The sequence below is a fragment of the Cystoisospora suis genome (assembly GCF_002600585.1).
Source record: "Cystoisospora suis strain Wien I chromosome Unknown contig_998, whole genome shotgun sequence".
Classification (NCBI taxonomy): Eukaryota; Apicomplexa; class Conoidasida; order Eucoccidiorida; family Sarcocystidae; genus Cystoisospora; species Cystoisospora suis.
Window position 1 is genome coordinate 19,559 of NW_027153799.1, and position 17,968 is coordinate 37,526.

General features: G+C 50.7%; 2 protein-coding genes across 2 annotated transcripts; one reads left to right on the top strand and one right to left on the bottom strand.

Annotated features, from left to right (window-relative positions):
- The first annotated feature begins 592 nt into the window (after window positions 1–592).
- Window positions 593–13,972, top strand: CSUI_002340 (dna topoisomerase i). The gene is made up of 16 exons (XM_068062542.1): window positions 593–1,710; window positions 2,245–3,030; window positions 3,489–3,613; window positions 4,441–4,720; window positions 5,536–5,682; window positions 6,160–6,309; window positions 7,005–7,088; window positions 7,646–7,691; window positions 8,362–8,448; window positions 8,704–8,831; window positions 9,584–9,664; window positions 10,266–10,675; window positions 11,551–11,728; window positions 12,449–12,531; window positions 13,346–13,499; window positions 13,849–13,972. The coding sequence occupies exons 1-16, from the start codon at window positions 1,687–1,689 to the stop codon at window positions 13,903–13,905; spliced, it is 2,820 nt and encodes a 939-aa protein (XP_067925483.1). The 5' UTR covers window positions 593–1,686; the 3' UTR covers window positions 13,906–13,972.
- Window positions 13,973–14,818: 846 nt separating this feature from the next.
- CSUI_002341 (sag-related sequence srs42) lies at window positions 14,819–17,211 on the bottom strand. The gene has a single exon (XM_068062543.1). It carries the CDS (start codon window positions 16,751–16,753, stop codon window positions 16,232–16,234), a length of 522 nt encoding a protein of 173 aa, XP_067925484.1. The 5' UTR covers window positions 16,754–17,211; the 3' UTR covers window positions 14,819–16,231.
- Window positions 17,212–17,968: the final 757 nt, after the last annotated feature.

Here is a 17,968-nt window from a genome sequence, read left to right on the forward strand (position 1 = left end):
CGCGTGCTGAGGAAGAACACAGAAAGGTCGGAAAGAGGGAACGACAGTAAAGGGACAACTTAGGAAGAGATTGAAATTGTCTAACAGATTGCAGCTGGCAACGTCATCAACCCAGCAACGGTGGAATCAGGGTGTAACGGGTGCTCACGACCAAGCTCGCCTGAATTAGCAGCTCTACCGAGAGAAGCCATACCCCCCCCCGCTCAGCGGTATCAGTTTTCCTTTTGCTATACAAGTACTTATCATAGGAGGTGAAAACCACCAGATCTGCGTAGAGAGGGGACGGAGCTCTTGGAGGCGTGAACAAGGTATTTATGCTTGTCCGGGCTCAGCGCCATCCCACTTTGTCGGCTCCTGCGTTGAGCCGGTAGACCGGCAGAAAAGCTGTATAATGGTGAGGCCGTAGAGGACCGAGCTGTGGCTTTGCTCCCTCCGATTGGGGAAGAATCGTGAGGGCTCTACCCGGTCGTCTGGTGGGACGCGAGCAGCTTTAAACCTCTGGAACGAATGTGCTGTGTTGGCTGGAGGAGAGAGCATGCATTCTTGGCCCTGTATGGGCAGCATCTGTCCTAGCACGAGACAACACAGTTCACTTCCTTTTGCTGTGTACGTCGGGGCTTCACGGTCCCATGACGACGCTAGGCGCCGCTTCAGCTGATCTGCGTTCCCCTGTGCGAACTTCTCTGCCTTACAGTCCGTGAGAAATCCGGGCCGGGCAAGAGAGGCTGGTTGTCGAGCTGAACGCGCGTAGACTCTCAGTTCTGTTCCCGACTTCTTCGCGCGGCAGCGCAGCATGCACCCGTGCTACAATTTGCAGAACAGACGGAAGCCCTCCGCTGAGTCTTATCTTCCATTTCTTCCATGGTGAACCCGTCTTTTCCATACCCTTGCACCGCTTCTGGGTCGCTCTGAGAGGTCATCTTGTGGCGGGTCTGCCTTGTCGGCAACCTCCCATGTTTTCACAACATGCACCGTAGTCTTGTTCGTCGTCGTACAGCCTCTTCACTGTCGTTTTTCTTCGTTTGTTATTCCGTTGTCGCCCTCCTTATCAATTGAATGTGTTTTTCTGCGGCCGCGCCCTCACCCTTGTCGTCATCAGCTCGTTAGCAGTCCGCCGTCAACGGAATCGTTTTTCCCAGCGTTTGCTGCTTTTAGTATCTCTTCTCACTTGCAAGTCTTCAGTAAGAACTCCCGTCTGCTTCTCTTTCTGCAGAGTCGTCACCTACTTCTTCTTCGCCCCCTTTGCTGCGTTAAACCGCTTGGTTGCCAGCTACGCGGGCTGCTGAGCTTCTCTGTGAGATACACTCCTGGAGCTCTCCTTATCTACCGCGCCCTCACTTCTGTTGCGAGGCACTTTCCTTCCCTTCTGTCACGTCTTGCATTTCAGAGCGTCTGAGTTCACTTCTCGTCCGCCTCGGTCCCGGACTTCTCCGTAGAAGTCTGAACAATCTGTTACGCTTCTTTGCTGCGCCAGGGTCGCGTGGGAGTGTTTCTTCCTTTTCTTTGGGTTTTCCGACCTTTCTTTTTGACGCTGTAGACCTCGCTGCCACTCGTTGTGGCTTTTCGTCTTCATTGTCGGTTCTCCGTGTCAACCCCGACTTCTCGACTACAGGTCGGGCGGGAGAGAGTCACGGGGCCCCCGGACAGGAAAGAATAGCGAACTTTGCTTATCTCTTTGCCGTCACCATGGCGTTGAGTAAGCGTAAAGTGGTAAGTGTTGGATTTTGGGTACACAGCCCCGTGAACTCTGTCCTAGGTGCCACGCCTCTTGTGTGTCTATACTTCTACATATTGTATTCAGGATGGTCTCTTCGCATCCAGCTTGCCCCACGGCACCTCAGGTGACAGTCCTGATTTCTGTTGGTGCGAACCTTCCCCAGTAAAGATGTTTGCGTCACCGGTGAACGTCTTTCCCCTGGCTCGTCTACAAGAAGATGATGTGACATTTCGCCGGCCTGGACGCGTGAATCTAGGCTTTGCTCATGCACATTAAGCTTCTTAGGTTGCACACATGGACTGGGCATGCGGAGGGGGTTGAACAAGGAAGTGCTGCTCTGAGATTTTTTTGACATCTCAATGTCCTGGAGTGGGTCAATCACTCTTTGTTCGTCTTGCGCTGTGTTCACGTCCTATGTATGGTTCACTTATCTTGGGCGGAGACATCTCTACTCACCTTGGAGTTTTAGTCTGATGCTTTCTTTCCATACCGATTCTCTTCCAGTTGTGTGTCTTCTTTCTGTCCAGCTTCTCACTGACGGTGAGTCTTCAGAAGAAGACGTCCCATTAGTGAGAAGCAAGCGTCCGCGTCCTTTATCAGATACAGCTTCCCCAGGTCCGACATCACCTGCCCCTTTATCGTCAACTCCCAAGAAGGTCGCGGCATCTTGTTCTCCTGTCTCGTCTCCTTCCTCAAAAAACCAAGCTCACATCTCAACGGGAGATCTTGTCAAGAATGTCCGGACAAAAATTGAAGATGAGCTGTGTGGCCGCAACTATGCTTCTTCTTCTTCTTCCCCCTCACCTCTAGGTAACACCAGTACAGTTCGTCCTGCTCTGTCTCCTATTAGTCCGAGTCCTTCCCTTACTCCTTCCCCCGGCTACGCTGTTAATGGCAGTCTGTCGGATACTTCTGTCAAAGCGGAGATCAAGAAGGAAGGCGAGTCTTATGCACATTTTCAGGCACATAACTTGAAGATCAAGCAGGAAGAGGGAGACGCAACGGCCGCAAGTGTACGTACAGAGCTGCACGCCGGAGGAACATCGGTTATTTCGAGAGAGATCAGACCGGAGACTCCTGTCGGGATTGTGAAGAAAGAAGAAACGAGGGAGACGGGAGGGACCGGAGGAGGAGGAGGGGGACTAAAAGTTGCTGGCCCCCCAAGGTCTGGTGCTGTCTCTCCAGGGGGCGTACCAGGTGCCCCCGCGGCCGCAAAGAAAAACCGATTTGTTAAGACAGAGGAAAACTTCGAGCCTATTAATCGTTGGTGGGAGAGATCAGAGGCTGAGATTGAAAGGGAGCAAGAGAAACAGGTAGGTTTCTTGTGCATGCATTGCTGCATTGAGGCGGTTCAACAGGTTCACATGATTTGCCTACATTAGCATTGATGTGTCCACGTGGAGTTCGTTACACCCTGTTTACGGTGTATGTTCTCTCTGGCATCTTATTTCTTTGTTCACCATACAAGGACTTCAATACTCTCACTCCTTCAAGTCAACAGACAAGGAAACGAATTTCTCTTGCTAGGCGTGGTCATTGTATTTCAGGTCGTGAATGATAAGGAAACCTTTGCGCGGTAGCCAGACTTGTCCCTTGGATGGCATAAAGTCGCTTGTCTCTAAAAGAATCGCAGTATCCCGCTTTCTTGAGTGTAGGGCCCTTCAAAGGGGAAGGGTAGTGATCGTTTCGCGCTCTTCTTCCCGTTATGAGGAGGTGAAAGAAAGTCTCCTCTTTGTTGTTTGTCTCAACGCTGTTGTTTGCCTTCACGTAGTGGACTTACCTGGAACACAACGGCCTCATGTTCGCTCCGCCTTACGAGCCCCATGGCATCTCAATCATGTATAAAAACGTTGAAATGAAGTTGCCGCCGGAGGCGGAAGAAGTCGCCAATTACTGGTGAGTCGGAAGGGAAGCTCGGGGGGCTGATCTTCTTTAGTTGTATAAGTGAGAGTCCCCCGATGCGTTTCTTTTTTGTCCAATCATGACTGTGTGGACTGTTGCCTATGTATAAACACACATACTGTCGCTTTCAACATATATAGATGGATAGATGTATACCTCTTCATGGCGTATAAGGATACGCAAGACTACAGATGAGTGTGTTTCCTGTATGTTACTCCGGTTTTGATATCGTTTGTCGTTGAGGTCTATGTTGTTCGTTCTTCCAAGGAGAGACCGCGGAAGGCATCGAACTGTTTTTATCCTTGTTCTTTTGAGTAAGGTGTATGGTGTGTTGTTCTCCTTTTCCCGTTTTCTGCTTTGAACTTCTGTTAGCTTTCTGCAAGACGGAGACTGCCCTGGGAGAGAGGCAAGGCTTCATATCTTGCTTGCGGACGAGTTCCTCTCCTATAGTTAGAGGTGACGTGTTCATTCGGACGTCCTGGCGTGCATGTAGTAAAGTTTCATCATACTCACACACAAGCTCCACCTGCTCCGGTTAAAAGGCGTGGCGTGCCGTCCGTCCCTCTGTTACCTCCACATCCTCCTTGGTTTAAATCCCACGAGTATAACAGCGAAGCGACCCCATCGTCTGGTGTACGAACTTGAAATAACAGATTCCACGGCTCACTCTCTTAGAATCCTCACCCTCATAGCCTCCCTGTGTGCATATTTGCGTCGTGCTGTACGTACACTCAACAGCGACTAGCTACGGTTGGCGGTGTCGTGGAAAGGACAACTTCCTGCATCGTGCTTCTTCCTTTTCTTTACCATTATGTGTGTAGGTGCGGCGTCTTGGAGAGTGATTATGCAACTAAACCTCGTTTCATTGAGAACTTCTGGAAGGCGTTTCTACGCACGTTGCCGAAGGATCATATCATTGTTGAAGATGACCGAAAGGCGACTGCTGGTAAAGGAGAAGGCGACAGTCGCGAAGGTGGTGGAAATGGAGGTGGGGGGGGGGAGCTTCCTGCTGGTTTCCTAGTGTGTGACTTCTCTCCTATTAAGGAGTATTTAGACAAACAGAAAGCTCTTAAGAAGGAGATGACAAAAGAGGAAAAAGAGGTAAACTGTCATATTGTTTCATGCTCTGACGTTTCTTCCTGACAGAAGCTACAACGCAGGCCGGGTCGACTTCTGACATACAAATCGTGTTCGCGTCTGGAGAAACCATGTCTTTCAAGGGGTATATCAGAAACGATGTCTTCTTTTTTTCCTTTCCGTCATTCCCTACATCGGTACAAATGTATATAGCCAGTATGAACCTCTCTTCTTCTGTCTGATGTCTTGGGTGAAGTTTGTAAGAAAGTCAAAACAGTTCATCTTGTGAAGCTTCATGTCTTGTGAAGAATCGCATCTGCTTACCTCTGTTGGCACTGCACTTACATACCGTACCTACACATCCATTCTCGTTTTTTTCTCTTTTCCTTCTCTCCTCTTCCTGTAGTCTTCCGGTAGCGTGGTTCAGCCCTTTACGTCATGCTGCAGTCCTTGAAGGAGGTCTTCCCTGACTCTGACGTCTGCTTCGCGACTCGTGATGATATCTTATTCGATGCCCGTATGGACACGCGCATCAAAGATGTATGTACATATGTTTGTCTATAGAGAGACAGGTAGATAGATACCACCACGCACAGGCATAAGGCATAAGTGTAGGTCGGTAGCTAGTGCTGTTATGCCCGCGCGGCAACTGGCTAGGTAGAAATTAAGAGGGAGAGGGAGAAAGTGGCAAGAAGAACGACGAAGAAAAGGTGGCCAGGTAGGAGAATCTCCGCACTCTATGAAATGGTGCCCTCTTGTAGACGGAATAAAAGAAAACGACGGCCCTTGTATTGTTACTGCTTCAGTGGTCTTTCCCTTACGCGTTGCCTTCCTTCCAGATATTAAAGCAGCAGAAGCTTCAAGAAGGAGCTCCCTACGCGTATGCCTTAGTCGATTTCATACGAGAGAAAGTAGGGAATACCCGCGTTGAGCCCCCTGGCCTTTTCAGGGGACGGGGTGAGCATCCCAAGCAGGGGATGCTGAAGGTACGTATAAGAATTCTTTGAGTTTCTTTCTTCGTATCAAGCTAACTCGCACGTCTGTGATCGAAATGTCCACTGGGGACCCTTGCAGGTCATGTCTGTTGTGCGAGTCTGTGTATCTGGTATGTCGTTCGCTTGAAAAAATGAAGATAAACAGGGGTTTCACGAAGCTTACCTACATGTAGAGCAACGTCACTAGGTCTCTTAGTGTGTGTTATCCGTCTCTTTCGTTGTCCCTGTCCCATTCCTCCTCGAAGTCGACGTGCGATCCGTGTTTTGGTGTGTCTTTGAGTGTCTCCTGTTCCCCAACCATGGTGGCGTCTCGTCGTAGACGACACAAACAGGCAAAAAAGCAGAGGGAGTCGCTTTTTTCTAATGAACTTCTATCTTCAACAGAGTGGCTATAGATGATTCGGGTGATATTGTGTACGTACAGTCGGATTGTTCAGCTTCACTTCCGTCCCGTCTTTTTGTTCTCAGAGACGCATCTTTTCAGAAGATGTCATTCTTAATTTGGCCGAGGATGCCCCGGTACCGCGTGTCTCCTTACCGGGGCATGCATGGAAGGACGTGTTTCATGACAATTCTGTCACGTGGCTAGCTTTCTATCGAGATTCCATCAATGACCAAGTAAGAGAGCAAAGAGGAAGATAGATTTGTATTCACTCTTCTCCTTTTGCCAGGTATCTCTCTCGAGGAAGTTGCTCGTGGCTCTGCTCGAGCTTCGTCGTGCCTTGTGCTAGTTGCGCAGTCCTCATCTTGCGTGGGCTGCTTCTCACTGAAAGACAAGAAATTGCGACTAGTAAAGAAGCTGAATGTTCTCGTTTTTCGTGACTTTGTCGAATCTATTGTTGTTACCTGGAGTTTATTCAGCGGTATATCTGCCCCCCGGAGAGCTACGGACGCCTTTTTTACTATAGCTTCCTGTATGTCTATTCAAGTCTCCCTATGCGTGTCTCTGTGTCTGTCTGAAGATAGCTATTCATGCTTTATGCCTTCTTTTGTCATTTGTTGGCTGAGCGAAAGGCGTTCCCTTTGTCAAAGGTCTAGGGAGTTTCTTCGAGTTTCTGTTTGCTTCCCTCCCTAGAACCGAGCTCGTCTGCCACGGTAGGAGGAGATGAGGCAGTCAGTCGGCTCGTGGTTTAGTTGTATTGAGAAGAGTCCTCTTCTACCTGTGTCGCTCTGTTATTCTCCATCATGTGTCTTTGGCTAGGAACGTTGGAAAGGAGCTTTGTATCGTTCGTCGTTGAGTCGAGATAGAGCAGGTATGAGTGGTGACCTCCGCATGTTCGTCTTCGCGGGTGTCTATGTCTGTATGTTCCCAGGTGAAGTATATGTATCTTGCTGCTCAGTCCAAGTTCAAAGGGCAGCAGGATTTCTTGAAGTATGAAAAGGCTCGAAAGCTTAAAGTAGGTCTTCTCTTTGTTTCGGTAGTCTACTTCTTTCCAGTTCTTTGCTTCGTTCACCGAGTTCTTGTCGACTTGCGTAGATGTGTATTCACTCTAGCCAGTTTCCTGTTGTTATGAGAAACGGCAGTTACGCGATGGACAGAAAGAAACGCGCAGACGGAGGCAGGGCATTCAAATACAGTGGGGTCCTAAGGACATCGGTACACGGGACTTGACTATGTACATGAGTTATATCTGCAATGCGTGTGCAGTACGAAATGCTTGGACGAAGTGTTTCTATTCTTGCTTCCGTCACGATGTCTTTATTCCGGACTGCGTATCGTGCCTGCGAAGCAAACAGAAGCGCTTGGTCTCCCTAGGCGCGTCTCAGTAGTCTTACACACGCAGGTCTTTCCGTCGTCGTTTCAACAGGAGGGGAGGGGCGGTGACTCTGTGGTCAGGAGCAGGTTCGGGGGTTTCTTCAGGCGTTCGTTGTTTGCTGTTGAATTTCGATGTGTGCTTGGAGAATGGGCCATAATGTACTCTCTTTTGTGATTTTCTCCCTTGTCTTTCCTCAGCTGTATGTGGACAAGATTCGAGAAGATTACTTCAAAAAGATGGAAGGTAATGAGTGCTCGCCCAGCAACGTGCTTGGCCGCGAGGGTTATATATATTATCGTGCCTCTGGGGTGTTTGGATACCGTTGATGAGCAACAGCTGTCTCTCTCTGTCGCATTAGATGGTTTTGCTGAGCAACGAAAGAGCTGTGAACGGGCTACGTCATCAGTCTTCTCTGTAGCGTTCCTCACTTTTTTGACTATGCCACAGCCGGTTCGTACCAACCCAAGATGTCTTTGTATCTGCTGTAGGCGTTTCGAGTAATCTCACGAGTATGTGTTAAACTAGCCCGTATGTACGCCGTCTTCTCCTCTGCGTGAATTTCTATGGCTTAGCTGTCAGAATGAACTCAAGTGGTCCATGCCACGGACGAGCAGAAGCTATCCTGGTTTCGATTCGACGTCTTGGGGGTTATATGCTCTGGTGAATTTAGACTTGCAAACCTGAAGTGAAAGCCTTATCACAGAGGGGCTTGAGTCTTTCAGGTCATCTCTTGCTTGTCCTATGTTGTTGCTTTCGCTGCCGCCCGGAGTAGTGCAGTACCAGGCTCTTACTGGGGGAGAGGAAGGACCGGAGACGCTATAAAGCGATGGAGCGAGGGATGTATGTGTGTACGTATGCGCAGTCAATTCAAGAAGAGATCATTACCTGTGTCTGTCCGGCTTGAATTCTACAGCTCCCAATTCACTGGAACGACAAGTCGGAACGGCGACTTACCTCATTGACTTCTTGGCCCTTAGAGTAGGGGGAGAGAAAGACACAGGTTAGTTGAAAGAAAGCAACAGTCACATCAATTTCGGAACGGTTAGGCTAGGTACTTCGACCTCAACTCGGGAGGTGGGAGAACGCAGACCCATCACTGCTATGATTGCACATGCTGACCTACAACGGGAGAGAGCGCGTGCTGAGGAAGAACACAGAAAGATCGGAAAGAGGAAACGACAGTAAAGAGACAACTTCTTTGTACCCGTGTAACAAAATTCTCTACCCTTGTGTTTACTTACTCCGCCTATCGCAGATGAGGAAGCCGATACTGTAGGGTGCTGTTCGCTGCGTGTTGAGCACCTTACTTTCGACATGGAGAAGGAAGAAGTGACCTTTGACTTTTTGGGAAAAGATTCAATTCGATATCTCAACACAGTGAAGGTACGGACGGGATCATGATCATGACGACTATGAAATGAAACTTCCAGCGTATGTCGCGTGTCCACATGGGTGTACAAATGCCTAGAGGTCAACATGTGTATATGTGGATGTATGTGTAGATAGATAGGTAGATGCGCCATTCATATCGACGAAGTCATACAGGCACGCGGGTTAGCTCGTCAGCGGAGGCCATTACGACGCAGAGAATTTTTTATTTGTAACAGAAAGCTCCGACTCTACGAGATAGCATCACATGTAAGCAAGCAAGCACTCATGCCCCTCGGCCCGACCTCTTCGGAGAGGGAAGTGTGTGCCTATGTACTTACAGAAGAATGTACGCGGCCGGTGTATGTTTTTTTCGTCTGAAGCTGGAAAGACTCTCTGTAGTCTCCGTGAGTTGAGTATTGTGGTAGACTATAGGGAAGCGAGTGTATTTCGTTTCTGCTATTTTCCCGTGGCTTGAGAGAAGCAGGGAGCCTGCCGATTCGCCTTGACCGGACATTCCATGTTACCTAGTAAGGGCGACGCTGCCTTTCGGGTCTAACATCATTGAACTCGCTTGCTGAACCAAAGCCCGTCCCAAACACGCTTCTTTTCTTCCCGTAAGTATGTACATATATATATACATATATACATACAGATGGATAGGTCGATTCCTACGCGTGCAAGTGATCAGTTGCCACTCTATCCCCCCGTGTAAGTCTTTTCTAGTCTTTTTCTTGTTCTCCTCTTGCGTACTCTTTGTGCTGCAGATTCACCCCCAGGCATTCAAGAACATAGTAGGATTTTGTAGAGGAAAGAAACCAGAGGACGATGTCTTCGATAAGATCAACGTAGGTCATGCCTTCGTTTCTCTGTTGGTTCGTCAATGTATTCTTATGCATGTCTCATGAAATCTTGTTTCATTTAATCTCGTTTCATGGATATAGAAGGTTGGACTAATTCCATCCACTGTGTTGTTTTGATGTCGATACCAGCGTCTGGGAGTTAATCATCTGCGACCTTTCGAGGTCTAACTTGATGATTTATACATAAAAGGCGGTACATGGGTACATAGATGATGTCATCTATGAATAGATTGTTCTCCGTTATCAAGGACAGAAGGCTCCGTGGACCCTGGCAAAGAGAGTCTTGCTGACACCCTTTCAATGCGTACCGACAAGATTCACTCATCCTATTCTTAGGAGCGAGCAAGAGGGAGAGACAGAGAGAGAGGGGCCTTGCAAGAGAACACTAGCGCTCGTCACGCAGCTGTGTGATAGTCACCACCTTCTGTTTAGAGTCCACCCAAGTGCATAGTTGTATTGCTATTCGACCCAGGTAATCTTTTTCTCTGGCTTGTTCGAAGTGGTTCTCCTTCTCTATAGAGAAACGCACATGTCGATATACGTGAGCAATACATATACACTGCGTGTTTGTGCATAATGACAACAGAGCGGCTCGTTGAACAATCACCTTCGACAGCTGATGCCAGGGTTATCGGCTAAGGTCTTCCGTACTTACAACGCTTCTATAACTCTTCAGAACGAACTTTTCAAGCTAGATCAGGCTCTCGCTCTTCGGTCAAGCGAGGCCGGAGGCGGAAAGAAGCCGAAGAAAATGAAAGAGGAGAAAGTGAAGAGTGAGAACGTCAAGACAGAGAAAGTAGATGACGAAGATAGACCTCTCATCGTGGCGGCCGCGGCGAAAGCCAAGGAAGAAGGAGGTGCCTGTCTAGCTAAGAAGGAGAAACCGGAGGAAGAAGATGAAGAGCACCGTAGAAAACGGGAGGAAGAGCTCCGCAGTATCACCTGTGATATTTCAAACTTAGGGGAACTTGTTCAGTTCTATAACGACGCAAATCGGTGCGTGTCCCGTTTCACAAGTGGCTGTATTGTCTTCTGAAGTTATGCCGTACCCCGATGTCAGGGCGGTACACACTATATCCTTGACATTCGTATTCAGACAAGAGATCTGCCGTTCAGCCTGGGTGTTGACGGTTGGCGCTACGTAGGATAATAAACATATATATATATCATCTGTATTGCGATGCCTAGGCCCACTGACAAGTGTGCGTGTATGTGCCTTTCACCTGCCTAGGTGGTCTATTGCTCGACAGTGGTATGAGGTGCCCGTGGCCCATCTGTCGCCGGGCCTGAACACCCTTTTTAGAATTCACAGAGACACGATCTATGCTAGCTACGTGGAGGGGTGTTCGTGCCGCAAGGAGGTTGATATCTGTATATCTCGAAGTATCCCATTTTCGAGAATGTGAGAGCCTACCACAGGGAATCGTAGAGCTGTCCTAGGTGTAATGAGTCTAGTCAATTCTGTTCATTCTATGGGTGCATCTACCTTCTCAGGAGCAAGTCTAACGGGGAAGCAAGCTGAATGTTCTATGAAACGACGCTCGGGCGTGTCGACTCATGTCGCGTGTATACCTCCTAGGCCTGCGCCTGTGCGTGCATGCGTGTGTGTATCTGTGGCTCTTTTCATGACGGCACCGGCCATAGTAAGCAGGGGGAGCCAAGCAAGCATGAGAGGCCCTTTGTCTTCCCGTCGGTGGTGGCTGCCCTCTAGTCATATGTCAGACCTACCCCGCCTGTGCTCGTGTCGTGGCGTATTTTTCTCAACGGTTTTGGCGTGTGGTCTACGTGTGAAGCGTGGAAGCTCTTCCCGGGCCACGATTCCAGCCCCGGGCGTACCGAAGGCTTTGCGAGTCCACATTTCTTCTACTCAGGGCCGTCGCAATCTTGTGTAACCACCAGAGGAGTGTGCCGAAGCAGCACGCAGCGAGTATGCAGAAGCTTGAGCATCAACAGCTTATGCTTGAAGAGGATATTCGCGAGTGTGAGGAGTATTTGCAGCATCTTCGGAAGCCGAAGGCAAAGGAATTCAAATTCGTTTCAGATGTCAAGGTATTGTGCATAGGCTGTTTCGTTACCATCTCGTCGTCTCTTCGTTCACTCCCACGCGCTTCTCCTGCATCTCATAGAAGTTTTCCCAGCGGCCGCGGTTGCGCTATATCAGAATGTGCATTTACGCTTTACCTGCGCGGGGGTCTTCCTGCATTTCTTGAGCGGGGACACCGCATGGAGTTCTCAAGTTTCCCAGTTTCCGTGAACACTTCGCACTCGGGCCACGGGTGGTATTACCAGTAGTACTGACGTTTACGCTCGCGTGGATTCTTCATGGGATGTGCGTGAGGACATCTTACGGGGCCACGGCGGCGCACATACTGCGCTGCAATTCACCGTGCCTCTATGCATGTACAGGGATGCGTGTTTGCCGTGGTACTTGAAGGAGTTCTGGTGTGGTTGAATGGCAAGCTTATCTGTGTACGATACGTAGAAGATCTCGCGGGTCCACACCTGGATGCAAGACATATCCGTAGCCGTGTCAACATGGATAGCTACCCGGTTCTTAGGCAAGTACATCCAAGACGATGCTGCAAGTGCTTCTTCAGCTGCTTTCACTCGGGGCTCCTTCCGTGGGTCAGCACAGAGAGGACCAATGCTGCTGCACGGTGATGGAGCAGCCGAAGTGTCTACCTTCCTTTCGTGTCGGTCTCAGTGGTTTCTGAGAGCCCTGGAAGAACTTCCAGTGTCTCTCCCGGTGTGTCTCTGCTTTCCGTGTAGGACGTTCAAGGAAATCCCCGAAAGGCGGTGGTGAAGGAGGGTATGAAGGAGGATGCCTGCGTACGGAGACTCAACGTGCTTCTGTAAGAGGCTGGGCACGCAGCTTACTGACAGCGTGTTTGTTTTCTGTAGTGGGACAGTGGCAGTCCAACACTTTGACTGAAGTACTCATTTATGTATCTACATTTTACAGCTGCTTGACTCACATGAATGAAAAAGAGTGTATGGGGGGCAGCCAAAAAGGGGGTGTGGTCGTAGTGTTCGTTGGTGCTTCGCATACTTCTCACGGACCTTCAGCTCTGCATATCTGAGACTGATAGCCGCCTTGTCTCGTGTGTGGCACGAAGAGGGGTCAAATCTATACTCGGACGGATGCTGCCTCGCGTGGAGAGAGATGCATGTTTTCGTGGCGTTGTCAGCGGCACGATCAGAGTAAGCTCGCTGACCCTTGCATATCCGATCTTCGTCTGCATGTTGTGTACTGGTGTATAGACACACTCATATTTCCAGACATATCCATAGAGATGTATGTGGATGCTTCCCAAGAAGGAGCCCCATACACGGTTGTGCGTACTTCCACGTCTGACTACGCAACAATGTAAAAGTCCAGGCGCACATGCGACGGACCTGTGTGAGGTCGTGTTAAGACGCGCAGCATATGATTGAGTAGGCGGGAGTGCGTGGGTTGTAGCTGAATCGAGGCATGGCCAGAACGTTTGCCATCGTCGTACCACCTCAAGATGTGTTTACGCGGTTGCTTGTCCGGAGTATGCCTTCGTCCCTTCGTGAGTCAGACAGTGGATTACGTGGAAGGTTTGTTCTGAGACATGGACTTCAAGGTCCTTGGGCAGAGAGCTCTTTTCTCGTTGAGCTGGCGTCCCCGTTACTCTCTTTCAGAAAGCGTCGCGCCGATCACATTCTGAAGATGAAGCTGAAGGATGACAATAAGACAGTCGCTCTCGGGACATCGAAAATTAACTACATGGACCCGCGCATCACTGTGGCCTTCTGCAAGAAGTATGAAATCCCTATAGAGAAACTGTTCAACAAAGTAAGGACACCGCAGGAAGACCAAACAGGTCATAATGGTTGTGAACTTCTTTCGCAGTCTGAGTTGATACTTCGCCCGCGAGTGTCATCATATTTTCTCTCTGATGAGTTTGTGACAAAGGCGAGAGAACAGGACGGAAGACAAGCAGCAGCTGAAATTTCATCTGTATGTGTTCGCACATTTGCCGTGCCGATCACTGAACCACAGTGAGCTCATTGGTTGTACGCAGCAAAAGTCGCATGTCCGTGCTCATCCACAAGGATATCCGTTGGTGTCCGTACAAACCCTTATGAGTGTAACAAACGCTGAGATTACTTTTGGTAGACTTTCTTCTTGTTTGTCCCTTCAGAGTCTTCGGCTGAAATTCCCGTGGGCGATGTTCGCAAATTCCTCATTCGAGTTTTAGACGTCTCTCCTTTACTGCCCCCCAAGCGCTAGCACTTTGTCCAGCCCGTCTGCTTTTTCTAGTAGACGAACAAAAACTTGACGTCCGTGTATCTTTTGGATTCTTCGTGCTTGCCCTCCGTCGTCACCCGCGTTCGCGAGTCAGACGCTACGGCCTGAGAATACGTCCGAGCTGAAATTCTAGAAAGCGCCTCCTCCAACTAGGCAGAAAGTACAGGGCACCAAACCTCTATACCAAGACTTCTCGTCTTGGTATAGAGGTTTGGTGTGCACAGGCTGCGTGTGAACACACGAAAGGTGCAGTGTCAGCCTCATGGAATGTTCAGGAAACGCCAGGGTTATCCCCCCAGTGACGGGATCTTTCCTGCTCAGCTAACATTTCTGCGGCTCCAGGGTAGCATCTGTCTTCGTCCCACCGGCGAGGGGTGCGTTTTCAGGCAGGGGCAGCGTAAAGCGAAGTGCGTTCACATTGAGTGTGATGCATGCGCAAGCACCGCCGCTTTCGTGTACACTTATGCTTTGTTCTCGACAGACAAATATTGCGGTGATCCCGTCTCGATACCCCCTACGGCAAAGGCCTCGTAGCTCAGGTCACGGTGCTCAAACGCAGGCGGTTATGCTTTTTCACTCCCGTTGTGTATCTTTTGGGACAGAAAGACAGAATGTGTACCCGAGTAACCACACTGAGGAGGCCGAGTAAGAGGTGCAAGTGTGGCCAGGATTATTCCACCGCTTGCTGGGAGTGCTGTCGACCAGTTGATGCTGTAAAGCATTGGCATTTTTGGCGTTTTTCTTATGTCGAATAGTCGGTTTGTCGTGATATTATCAGAACGTGCGCGTCATGGCGTATCGATTCTCTGCTCCAGCGTTGGAAGCCCTCCATCGTGTTTCGCGTACGTCCGCGTCCGTCCACATTTCCTGTATGTGCTGCATTCTGGGAAGACCTGCGCGAAGTCATTGTTTGTGGGGGGTTGCCCGGTGGAACCGGTCCGCTCGAAGTCATGGTTTGCCGGGAGGGATGCTCCACCCGTACCGGCAGCAGCAGGCCTGCGGTCCTGTTATCGGGCCTTCGAAGTGTCCGCTAGATTCTCTAGGGCAACCACACAAGGCGCACCAGGTTCGGAGGAGCGGTGGACTCATTCCGCGGTGCTTCAGTCAACAGGCAATTCCTGCTCAAAATCACTGACTGCCTCGAGGCGTACTAACACGTATGAACGCATGAGTAGCGTGGACGGCATCTGTATGTGACATTGAAGCCTCTTCTTTTGTATACCCTTGCGCTGAGTCGCTGCGCAGCGTAGGCAGCGGCCTTGCCGCGACCTTCCCGTGTAGATGCGGAGGCGTCTTGGCGGACCGGCGGCTCCTGATTCTTTCCGAAAGGTAGCATGCATACGAATGAGCCTTCACACCCGGTGACATTCTTTGCCACTCAGAACCGACTCTCATGCAGAGTGGAGCGTCAATAGTCCGGCGGTTAAGTCTTCCCACGTGTATCATTACTGGTTAAGAATGCAGCAAAACTCACGAGCTGCGCGTGTTGTCGCGAGCTTTTCCGACATGGCTGCGTACTCTAACCACCGCCGTGAGGACAGGAGACGCCTGGAGAAGGCACGAAGAAAAACTCCCCTCGTCTCTCCCGGGAACGGAGCTCGCCTCCGATCCGACAATCTGCCTAGCTTGTTCACGGCCTCTTTTACAAAAGGCGACTAGCTACCAGCTGGAAGAACATTAGCGATAAACAGTTCCCACAGGCTGCTTGGAGCGTTCGAATACACGATGACGTTGACCATGTCTAGTTCATCCCCAGGGCCTCCACTGACCTTCCATCTTGCTTCCACCGACAACCAAGCACAGAGCCCCACCCAACGCTGGCAGGACTGAATGACCCGGTCGCTGCTCTAGGTGAACCCTTCTCCAGTCAACACCACATCCTTTCGTGATGCCTGCCGCACCCGCCAGTTTCTTTATATCGATGAGCCGGTTCCTCCCAAACCCCTCAGCCAGGCAAGCCTGCACAGGATTGTGTGCCGGCCCGTCTGATTGGGGGGGACAAAAGTGGTTCCGCGCAAGAACAGGAGCTACCGCACCGAATTCCACCAAAGACGGCGCCTGGGGAGTCTACGACATTTCCCGGAGCAGACGCTGAATTTTCTAACGCTCCTGGCCCTCTGTGATCCTGTCAGGATCACATCATCCCTACCCCCCATGTTGCAACACAAACACACACACATAACGGACACGCGGACAGCTTGAGTCCCTCACGATCGGACCATACCTGCTTCGGCCGCACGTGCGCATGGCGCCAAACCTAGAGAGGCCCTCATTATTCACTTCTCTGCGACTTCCGGAATTTCCTTCTCGACGACATGAATTATGAAAGGCTGCTCCTTCTTTCCGTTTGCGCATTTGAAGGAGAAAGTTACGGGCTTGCCGATGTTTGAGGGGACGTGAAATATCGCAGGTTCGTTCCGCCCGTCTCCTCCAGTCCACCAAACATGCGAAGCATCCACGGAGGGAAAAAGCTGTTGGAACGTTTTTGTTGCCGAGCAGGTCCACTGTTCGCCTTCGCACACGTTTGTTTTCGGGGCACCGTTTGGAGACCAAGTGCTCTCGGGCCCGCAATCTAGAGCCATTTTCCATCCAGGCTCCAGGCGGGCGATATTCTCTGTTTGCACACCCCATCCACGGGGCGACGTGTAGAAAACCACGTTGTACTCCCCATATTTGAATTGAAGTTCCTTCCGAACATTCTTATACAGAGAGCGATTGTCTGTCGCGGCTTCACCCACTCCGCTATGACGGAGAAGAGCGACCAGGAACACCACACTGGCAGTTAGTTGTGTCCTCATTGCAGCAGAGAAAAGCTGAAACGCAAAAAGTGAAGTGCCTCCCAGGAAAGAGAGAGCTACATCACAAGCTTCAAAAGTCCAAGAATGTGTGGGTCGTGTTTGCAAAAAAAAAGCAAGCCGGGGAATTAGGCAGGAGAAAGAGTAGCGTAGCTTGCTGCCATCTACGGATCCTGGTAAAGGCACGACCGCCAACGGCAGACCATCTTCAAACGCTCTTCCGAGCGCTGAGCACGGACGTGAGAGGCTGCTGTTCAAATCGACGCACGCAAGCTAAGTTGAACAGGCGAACGTCCCAGGTCGCAAAAATCTCGAAGGGCGTCGAACCTCGTTCTACGACCTCAGCCCGCTTCGCTTGCGTAGCCCTCCCGCTGGAGGCCTGGCTAGTCGGACTCACGAAGAGGCGCGCCAGCCAACCCGGTGCGATGCTCGTTGCCACCACTTGGCGAGGGTATTGGAACAGCGCGGGCCCGCACCAGCTGGACCACTGTCCTCCGATGCGTGAAGCAGTAGCCGGAGCCCCGAAGCACACTGCCACGCCAACGATGACGCACCGTCCCGCGGAGACGCTGACCGCGCCCTGGCGTGGACGTCGTTCCGCTTCTTCTTAGGGGAGCTGGGGGTGTGCCGCTTCTCAAAAGCCCCTAGCCATGACTCCCAGGCGCCGCTTAGGGAGCTGAGCCACAAAGTTTCATGGCTACCCGGCGAATGGCGGCCAGAACCGTGAACCTCCTGAAGCGATGCACTGGCTTACATGGACGGGGGTTCCCCATGGATAAATCGGAGAAATGATTTTGAACACCTCAGTGTCCGCCCGAGCCCGGACGACGTACAAGTAAGCGAAGTTGTCACGGCATTGAGCAGCCCGTCATTCACGGATCCGTCGCGGATACAGCACCACGACACGGGTAAGCCTTCAGTGCATTTGAGGTTGTTTGCTTTTCCACGTGATCAGAGGATGAGAAGAGCTCTCGAACCAGGTATGCCTATAGTACAGCTGATCCACGATTCGCCCGGTGTCTCCATCTCTCTTCACAGCAGTGAGGTGATCGGCTGAATCTAGCTACTCTCCTCGTGAGTGCCATTCCTGGACAGGGACCCGTCGGGAAGCTTCCATGGTGGGGGCCGCGAAAACAGTAGCTGATCTGGACAAATACCCATTCTGTCTCCGTCGGCCGTGTGGCGGCGTCTCTTGCATTTGGGGACTGAAGGAGTGCC